At 36.1% G+C, this 10,481-nt stretch overlaps 1 protein-coding gene across 1 annotated transcript; it reads left to right on the plus strand.

Moving 5' to 3' along the window:
• The first annotated feature begins 3,088 nt into the window (after nucleotides 1-3,088).
• Nucleotides 3,089-10,363, plus strand: LOC130429723 (uncharacterized). The gene is made up of 12 exons (XM_056758444.1): nucleotides 3,089-3,296; nucleotides 5,595-5,930; nucleotides 6,144-6,438; nucleotides 6,517-6,630; nucleotides 6,969-7,004; nucleotides 7,519-7,548; nucleotides 7,742-7,780; nucleotides 7,870-7,911; nucleotides 7,982-8,020; nucleotides 8,218-8,265; nucleotides 8,652-8,956; nucleotides 9,029-10,363. Exons 3-12 carry the CDS (start codon nucleotides 6,243-6,245, stop codon nucleotides 9,125-9,127), a joined length of 948 nt encoding a protein of 315 aa, XP_056614422.1. The 5' UTR covers nucleotides 3,089-3,296; nucleotides 5,595-5,930; nucleotides 6,144-6,242; the 3' UTR covers nucleotides 9,128-10,363.
• The last annotated feature ends 118 nt before the right edge of the window (nucleotides 10,364-10,481 follow it).

A 10,481-nucleotide genomic window follows, 5' to 3' on the forward strand; every position in this document is an offset into this window, starting at 1 on the left:
TACAAAACTGCAAGGTATACAGAACAAACAGCACATTGTTGACATAAATAATAAATAAAACCAGGAAGAAATACAAATTGAGTAAACAAGAAAATAAAGAAAATAATTTTAATTAATAATTCAAACAGGGGCTTCAGGGAAAAACTTTTCATAATGATTCAGTAAGGTATTACTTTTTTCATTCTTCAACAAAAACAGCGATTTAAGGAAAGAGTTTAGTACCACGTCCCTCCAAAACTTGGCAGATGAGTCCTTAGAGATCATAGGTCATAGAGATCTGAAATGACCAAACGTGTGAACAGCACAAGGTAAGACCACAGAGCTGACTGAAATGAGCAACAAAGTACAGCCATTGAGCTCTTGAAAAGAAGGGTTAAAGTCACCCACTAACTAAAACAAAATCTCAAGAAAGAATGGAGTTTCTAGTGCTGATGACACAACAGACTGTGAAGAATTAACTGAAAGAACAGCTTAAGGTGCTGCACACTCAGACAACACTGTAAAAGCAGTTATAAGTCAAAAAACAACCAAGAACATTTATATTAATATGGCCTCTGAAATTAAATTAGCAAAAGTAACATGATAATGGTACATCAACTTCCTGATAGCATAAAACCATATGAGACCATCATAGAAAGGATTGTGCCACATGTCTTAATGCAAATTCCTCAAAACTTTCAGGAACTATTTCCCTCCATGTTTGTTTTGCTTTCAGGGTAAACAACTGCAAATCCTTGAGGGCCAGATACCAGAGAGGTCTCTGTCCTCCTCGAATCCAGCCAAGACAACAAACCTTGCAGGAACACAACCTAAAATTCAGGAGATGGATGCGAAAGACACTTCAAGGGGCCATTCACACCTCACAAGACTTCATCATTAGAAGTAGCAATGGCCTCCCGGTGTAGCACTGGAACTTAATTTCACAACACACTTTGTTGTTTAATGTTCAAAAAAGTTATATCCTTAAACCACAACTTTCATCCACGATAGCAGGAAATGTAAATCATCAGACTAATTACAACCCCAAGCTGCATACTTATGAGACTTTACAAAATATGTTCTAGCAACGTTTCACTGAGCGTTATTTCTAAATGTTTTGTGTTCCACAATGCAAGAAAAACGTTTACAGAACACTTATAATAAACTAACTATAATATAATGTTAATAAAATGCTTGTTTAACATTCCTGCAATGTACTTTTGATAACTTTGAAAGAACTTTCCCTGTGAGCTGAGTTTAACTTACCAACAAAGAACCTCCCTTGACAGGATGCATAAAGGCTGTGGTTTCCTTTTCTCATAACATATGTTTTTTTTTCATGTATACAATTATCACTACTCTAACTGTCCTGTTTGTAACAATCCATTCATTCACATCAGCAGTCATTCAAATCACAATGTTGTTTATAGTCTACTACAAAAAATGGGTAAACATTATCATTTCTGTACTTAAGATAAGTAGTAATTTGTGGTTTCTCTGGATTTACAAAGCTTTTTTGTACCCTTCTGCATTCAAGTCCCTAACTCTGATTGGTTGAGAAAAGGTTTATTATTAAGGATGTTACAATATTATCGAAATCGTGTTATCGCAATAGCAAAATTGTGTCAATATTATCGTGGTCACATGACTGTATGAAATGATAGGTCTTAGAGGCCCTTAACATAGGGAATATCAACATTTATATATTGTTTTTTTACAGTATCAAATTTATTTATTCATTCATAGTTTCACCTTAAATTAAATACCGTATAAGTGATTTTTAAAACGTATTTCTATGTGGGTTTTTCCTGGCGTTAAGGGGCGGTGTGGCTCATCCGCATGACGTCATCAAATGCCGCTCTGTTTCTGTCGCCTTCGAGCTTTCAAGGGCACAAGTTAGTGGTGGGCGATACTCTAAAATTTGGTACCGATCCGATACCAAGTAAATGCATGGCCAGTATTGCCGATATCGATACAGATACCAATACTTTTAGAAGCATCCACTTGAATTTACATTTACTTTCCTGTGGATGAAATGTCAAGATTTATCAGATGAATGCATCATACATTTTCATGTCCACTAAATTATTTTGTGATTTGAGCTCTTCGTGTGCCTATAGGCTAATTAATCATGTAGATGTTAAAACACAGGACATAATTTACACCAAATAAAAATATTTATTTAGTTATTTATTATTGTAATAGAATTTGCAAGCATGAACATTGCACCAAATATGGACAATATTAACAATAACAGATTGACAGAACAGAAAACCGATATATAACAAAACAATTTGTCCCTTAGTATTACTTCTCTAGATTAAAAAAAAACAAAGTGCACAATATTATTAATGAAGAACAACGCTTTTAAAAATGCGTTTCCGTTTTTGTTCAGTCTTTAGACACAATAATATTACAAATTAAATTTCCCTTTCATTACATTTTTAGGTGAATCTGTAAACAAAGTGCACACAATTGTTTGAGAAACAAAGTAAATAAAGTGTTTAAATAATAAAGTATTTAAATCTTTGGCTTTTTACCCCCAAAGTCGCACTGCCATAGCCTACATCGCAGTTTGCAGTGTTTTTATTATTTTAGCGGGAGGCGTCTGCGTGCTGCGCTTGGTGCTGCTGAGTCACGTGACAGCGGACTACAAAACACATCAGGGCAGGGAGGAGCAAAATGTGCAAAACTAGATGTATGTGAAATAAATAGTTCTTCTTTATTATACATTTATTAGCTACATTAGTGAATAAACAAAATCTGCAGTGAAACACATTAGTATCGATGTTTTAATGTTAGGATCCTTTTCGATAACCTCAGCATCGGAAGGATCGATATTTCAGGATCGATACGACCACATAAGTTAGTTTTTGCATCTGGTTTATCGCGAAAATAATTAAAGTCAAGGCGGGAAGTTTTGAAACCCCAGTGACAGGTTTGAGAGGTTGTAGATGCCTATTTGTGGTAGCAATTTAAATGTGAATCTAGGAAGACGTGTAAATATGTGCTATGCATTTGTATCTGCCAGTTTATTTTGTAAATGCCAGTTTACACAATTGTCACTATTTTTTCTGTTTTTCTGTATTTACCTGTTTTCATTAAAACGTCACGATCACCTCAGTTCACGAGCGTTCATCGTCCAGTATCGTGTTACAGTCGGTGTATAGGCGTGGCTCAAAGACGAGAAGCCTCGAAGTCCAGGCTGAAACGACACCGAACGATTCAATAGCTTCGCTTTATTATTACTTTAAATGCTCTGTGCATAAATATGATGAACCCGTTTTTGTTTTTTGTGATGTTATCACTTATTAAAGGTAAGTTCTTTCTACTCCATTTTTTTCTAATTTTACTTTCGGTTTAATTTCAGTGCACTTTCGGTTTCAAATTGTTACACTTAATTTAAATAAATTAAACGTAAGCCTATTAAAAATCGTTGCATAGCGACTACCGGTTGAGCACGTGAGCGAGAAGACGCGCTTGAAGTGAGCTCCCGAGCATTTTTCCGTTCAATTATTCAGGCTGCCTGAAATTCTGAACCTGAAACCGGTTGTTGCGTCTTTTGATAGTTTTAAATCGAGCATTGAATCACTCCCCCTCTGCTGGATAGAGCGCACTGGATAAATGTACAAAGAACACCGTTCTGTTATCAGTTGTACCGTTAATTGATCGTGAATTCAAGGTTGCATGAAATAAATGTTTTCTGTTATTCCATAACATTCCATATTCGGGAGTGACTTCATGTGATAGATGAGTATAGATATGATTGTTGAGCATTGGAGGTTCCTGAGTTTTGGCGTTCTGCCTCCATTGTTTGAGAATGGAGAAAACAAATGGAGTGATGTTCAGGGTTGAGTGGAGGGGGGGATAGTTTGATGGGTGTTTTTTCCCCAATGTTACTAAGCAATTTATCCAATATATATATATATATATATATATATATTTCCTCTCTACTTATATATTAAGCTAATCTAAGGGACAATACCAAATACTCAGTAAGATTCTTGAGTTGGAATGTGAACGGACCAAATGGTCCCATTAAAATATCCAAAGTTTTGACTCATTTGAAACTGCAAAAACCTGACGTTATATTCCTCCAGGAAACACATCTACGCCTCAAGGATCAATGCAGGCTCCAAACAAGTTGGATTTCACATGTTTATCATTCCAACTTTGATTCTAGGTCTAGAAGAGATGCATTTTGATTAATAAGACTGTGCACTTTTCTATTGACAATGTTATTTCTGAAGTTAATGGTAGATATGTATTTGTGAAAGGGAAAATTTCACAAGCACCAGTAGTTTTGGTAAATGTCAAAGATCCCGGCTCTGAACACACATATTTTGACATTTGGGGGAGATCTAAACTGTGTAATTGATCCGGATTTAGATAAATAAAGTACTGTTAGGAAGTCTCCCTCTACCATATCAAAATGAAATATTCATTCTAGTCAAATGTCCATCAATCTTTCTCTCGTATAGATATTTATTTTATCAATAATTCTCTAATTTGTAAAGTTATGAACTCTGAATATCTACCCATTGTTTTTTAAGAACATGCTCCTCTAAGTCTTGTTACTCTTTTATTTTCATTTCGCACTTCTCGACCACCTTGGCGGTTCAATTCTCTACTTCTAGCCGACTCAGCATTTTGTTAATATATTTCTAATTCAATAGATGACTTTATCCTTATTAACCAAAGCGATTTAATCTTTTTCTCTTTATTGTGGGAAACTTTGAGAGTTTGAGGATGACTCCTGGAATAGAGTATTAGACAACGTACTCACCACCACTTCCTGGGCAAGATTTAGTTTTATACAATTAAAAACGATTCACAGAGCATCTCTCGAAGGAAAAACAATGTATCCCAATGTTTCAGATGAGTGTGAAATAAATGTAAACTTTCACCATGTAATCTTAGTCAAATGTTTGCACTCGGTCCCAAGTTGCAAACTTTTGGAACTCTTTCTTTATAATAATTTCTGATGCCCTAGAGGTCGAGTTAGTTGTTTGCCCTTTGATTGAAATCTTTGGCGTTTCTTCTCAATGTCAGGCGTTAAGTCAAAGACTGGCTGACATTGTAGCTTTTTCATCTCTTCTTGCTAGGCGCAGAATACTGTTGACTTGGACCTCTCCACAACCTCCCTCCCTAGGATGTTTTGTTTTTGCATATGTGTCATGCTTAAATAATTCAGATCATCAAACTAATTTAATGGTGTTTTTAAATGATGGTTTTATTTATTAAGTGAAAAAACAATCCAAACACTTCTGACCCTACGATTGCTACGCTAATTAAGTATCAAGGAATGCTTGAATCCTCTGGAGTTCATTCTCCGGTTTGGCTATAGATTATATTGCATAAATGCATACAAACTAATAGGCTATATGCTTACCAATAAATTCATCAATTAAACAGTGTCCACCACAGCGTTTTTAGAAAGCTAAAATATGAATACCTGGTGCTATTGTAAAACGACCTAAACCTAAACAATTACTGTCACTTATTTATCTAGTAGTGTCAATCGAAGACCTACTTTATATTTCTAACCCAACAATGCAGAACATTTTTAGTAAACAAAATACTGGATTTGATAACGGCTTCTGTATGTTCTCCAGGTGTGTTACATGAAGAAACAGGAGAACAGAAGACTGCAGATGAGACTCTGTCAGTGATGGAAGGAGAAAATGTCACTCTAAGATCTGACATTGCTAAAAAACACAACAATGATCGGATAGTTTGGACATTTGGAAACACTCGAATAGCTCAGATGAATGTTGAGCCCGGTAAGATCTCATTATATGATGGGGACCGTGAAGTATTTCACAACAAGCTACAATTGAACAAAGATACTGGAGATCTGACTATTACATACATCACAACTGAACACACTGGAGTTTATAAAATAGCGAATCTCAACAGCGAGGGATCCAAGATATTCATCGTTAATGTCAGTAAGTAGCTCGTCCTTGCATCCTGAGACAGCCTTAGATAGGCCCACCCAAAGCCTCAGGAACATTCCTGTGGAGGATCTTTCATCCTGTAAATCAAATGCTTGTCTTTGCACATGAATGCACTAATCGCTAAGGCAAGATGAGCAGCTTAACAAAAATATTATCCTGTACGTATGTCATGACAGTACTGTACCCTACATTCATGTTTTTCAGCTCATCTGCCTGTTCCTACCATCTCTATAAACGCTTCATCATCAGAAAGATCTTCAGTGTCAAAATGTGTGTTGTTGTGCTCAGTGATGAATGTGACACATGCGAGTCTCTCCTGGTACAAAGGAAAGAGTTTATTGTCCAGCACCAGTGTGTCTGATCTCAACATCAGACTCTCTCTACCTCTCGATGTGGAATATCAGCGATACAAACACATACAGCTGTGTGGTGTCTAATCCGGTCAGCAACCAGACTCAACATCTCAACATCACTCACGTCTGTGGACTCATTCCTCCAGGTGATATCAGCTAAGATGTTCTCTGACGTCTCTGTGTTCAGTTGCAGTTATAATAATTTCTCCCTTTCTTTATTACAGCACATGGTCTACAGCCGTTACATATAGCACTCATAGTGGTATTCGCTGTGATTTTCACAGTTGCTCTTTTTGTTGGGATTTGCTATAAGAAGTTTCGAAAACCGAAGAATAAAGGTAAGTTATAGTTTTGAATATCCTGCAAGAGATATATGTGAGTGCATTATTTGTTAAAATATGTGGACTTTTCTGTAAAGCTGTTTTGAAACAATGTGAACTGTAAAAAGTGCTGTACAAATACAATGTATTGCATCCGATAAATGATTTTTTCTTAATTTCTATTACTTGCGCTTAACTGTATTTTCTATAAGGCTGCTTTGCAACCATGTGAAATTGTGAAACGCGCTATGCCGCTATTTACATTTGAACTGAATTAATCGAATAACAATCTCATTTCACTTAAAAAAACACAAGAAAATGACTGATTAATGTACAGAATTTTACCATCTTAACAGCCCAGCCTACTGAAGAGGAACTGCATGTTTTAAATGGTAAGAAACTGTTGTACTGTGTGCGCTATTTGAATGTTTGATGTTTTGCCACTAAAGCAATTTAAAAATAGCAGTATTCAATCTGTTTATTATTGCTGGAAACCAAGCTGTCTGAAGCTTGACAAGCAGAACATTAGGTCAGTTCTTTCCAAGATAATGACCGAAAGGAATAACATGTGGCAATAGGGGTCCTGCGAGTTGTTTAGACAGATGCAGTTTATTATTAGATAAAAATGAAATAGAAATATGATTTTAATAAAATATATGAGACAAGATTTTCAAATGTTCAAACCACATTGTGTGTTCGTCTGGTTTGAGCTGCATGTCTTCACTTAAAACTAATACTAAACGGTTTTCTTCAACTTCATTCATTACATTTGAGGAAATCACATATTTCAAACCAATAGTTATGCTTACAAATGAAGAAGCCGAGTAATGAGCAGGATACTGTACAGGCAGCCGGTTGTTATGAAAGAAAAACTCGTCAGTGTGAATATTATCACTTATTTTTCAGGTTCTAGTCCAGCTGATCAACGAAATGTTGGTAAGACATTGCACTACTAAATCTTTGGATGCCTTTTTGTTTTGCACAATTTACCATAATTTACAAAAAAAGTGGGAACGTCTTATCTAGAGGCAGACTCATATTACGTAAATTACCGGACCGTTTGTACATATATATATATTTTGAGAAGTTTCCTTGTAATTCAAACCAGTCATTTTTTTGGTTGAAACAGGTCTGAGTGATGGGGATCAGGTTGATCAGCCAAATGATGGTAAGACATTGTACAACAAAATCTGTGTGCGTTCGTGTTTGCAACAGTTTACAAGCATTTACAACAGAAAGAAATCTGTTTCATTTCAGCAAGGGTAGAAACGTCTAATCTAGAGGCAGATTCTCATAACCGTAAGTACTATACTGTGTGTAGTAACCTTGTCAAAAGGTTTGAATTAAGTCTGTTTTTTGGTTGAAACAGTGCTGAATGATGAGGGTGAAGTTGAGCAGCCAAATGATGGTAAGATATTTTATCCCCGGTTCATATCTAAACATATCTCTGCTTGTAAATCTAAATCATTTTTAACTAATCTGTTTTCAGCACAGGGGAGTGCTGTTTTTTCAAAAACAAAAAAAACTGCCTTGTTCAAAACAAATGTTTGTGTAGCCTTAACATGAAACAAAGTTGCTAAATTAAAGATTACATTTTTTTAACAGGTCTAAATACTACAGAATATGATGATGAGATAAAAGAGATAAAAGATGGTAAGATATTATTGTACCGCTGTGTGTGCTGATGTTTATGCAAATCAGCATGTATAAACATAAGCCTATAGTACCAGACTTATTTAAATGTTTGAAGTGTCTTGATCGAAAACAATTTATACTGACATATATCTTAAAATATATCAGTGCGAATGTTTTGTCTCAAGATGCAGAGCAGTAATGTTTTTGATACATCCTAATTTAACTAGGGCCTAGTCCTGGCTTAAATTTATCTCTGTCTCTTTGTGTCTGTGGGCCAGTAAACACTCACAGTTCATAATTGCAGCAGATTTTTTGAGAAATTCATTGACTATGTTGCATTAGGTTTAAACAAGACTGTGTGATCTCATTTCTGTATCTGATCCACGTGTTTAATATTAATGCAGAATTCAAGACACTTTATGTGCAAGAGGGAGAGTGTGTTACTCTGCGGGTTAATGAACTAATTGAGGAAGATGATGTGATACAATGGAGTTTTGCTGAATCCAGACTCAACACAATTAAAACTGAAGTCATTGCTGAAAGGACAAACGCAAATGATGGGAAAATCTTATGTAGCGATAAGACACTTCAGCTAGATAACCAGACCGGTTTTCTGACCATTACAAACATCACACCTAACGACACTGGACATTATAAACTATGGATTCCCAAAAAGAGGATTTCGAAGACATTCAACATTACTGTGAATGTAAGTAGATTGAATATATGTTTTACAACTGCTCCTTTCTCTCATTTCACTTTCTACCATTTATTTCCACAGAAAAGGGTTAAAGGAGACATTCCTACTGACAACAGAAGAGGGGCCAACAGTGAACCTAGAAAAAACACTACAAATGATGAAACGGCTACATCCAGTTAGTATTTGAGGCTGACTAACCGATGTGAATTGGAATCAGCAATTGTAAGTTTACGGAAGTGGCTTGAATTCTGTCTTCATGAACAATTTACTGAAATCAAGCCTCTTACACAGCCAATATTTGTTTGGATTTGTTGGACTTTGCGTTAAGAGCATTGCGTTAACAATGCAAGGTTGTGTGTTGATCCCAGGGGATTGCACATACCTAAGTATAAATGTATAAATTACTGCAATGTAAGTTGCTTTGGACAAAAGCGTCTGGCAAATGCATAAATGTAAATATATAAATGTATATTTGTTATAAGATGCGCTTTATAAATGTGAATGATTTGGGTGCTGTAGTAGTTATCTCTCCTAAAAAGCTGAAGAACTCTGGAGAACTCGAGCATCAGAGTAAACGAGACGAGAAATATGAAAGTGAAAATGGGGTGACCCAGAATGGGGTGACAGTCGAATCTTCGCAGAGGTGTTACGCAATGGGGATCATGCCATTTTGTTTACAGAAGCAATGGCGTAGCAGACGGGCACCCACTGCGGCGCTAAAGTATTATTTATGATGTAAAGAATGGGACATTTTTAGGGTTGGCTACCGAAACCCCCGTCTTCTGTGCTGCGAGACCTGTAAAGAGAAGAAGAGCGGTCTGCACGCAGATGACTCGGAAATGAATGTGTACACCATTTCCAAACATTTCTCACTTACTTGATGCCAAGTAAAAGCGCCTTGTTGGACACAGCCCCTAAGCAAACGCACAGTAAGACAAAGTGTTGATAACTCTAAGCTGCACATATTGACCCGTGTTCTGTTTACTATCACGTGTCATGCATGTTCATGATGATGTAGGATGAATGAAAACGCACCAGGGTTCGATAGAATCAAGATGGGACAAAACAGCTTGTGAGGGGACAAACGCATTCGCAATCGCATTCACACATCAAATGTACATCTACAGTGTTTCCTCTTCATTCCTGGTTACTTTGCAACAGAAAACACCACGAGAGCCCAAGTTCCAGTTTTACGTGAAATATGAATGGCCTCTAAAAACGCATAATCGGATGTTAACTGAAGAACTGTGCGTTAATGCGCCTGCACACACACACACACAAACACACACATGTCGGGGACAACCCTAATTTGTATTACATTTTTAAATTTCCTGCATCTGGTGCCAATACAGAAATGTAGTTTTCTGAGAAACTTATCTATGCATTTTTATTTAAATAAACCCTTATTTACTATCATTGATGTGCTGTTATTTCCTTTTGTCAAATAATTTGATCTACTAAATACCTAATTTAAACCTAATATACATTACATGAAAGTTTAATGTTGGCTCCATGTACCATATTTTGGTGGTTT

This window comes from Triplophysa dalaica, chromosome 10 (genome assembly GCF_015846415.1).
Source record: "Triplophysa dalaica isolate WHDGS20190420 chromosome 10, ASM1584641v1, whole genome shotgun sequence".
NCBI lineage: Eukaryota > Metazoa > Chordata > Actinopteri > Cypriniformes > Nemacheilidae > Triplophysa > Triplophysa dalaica.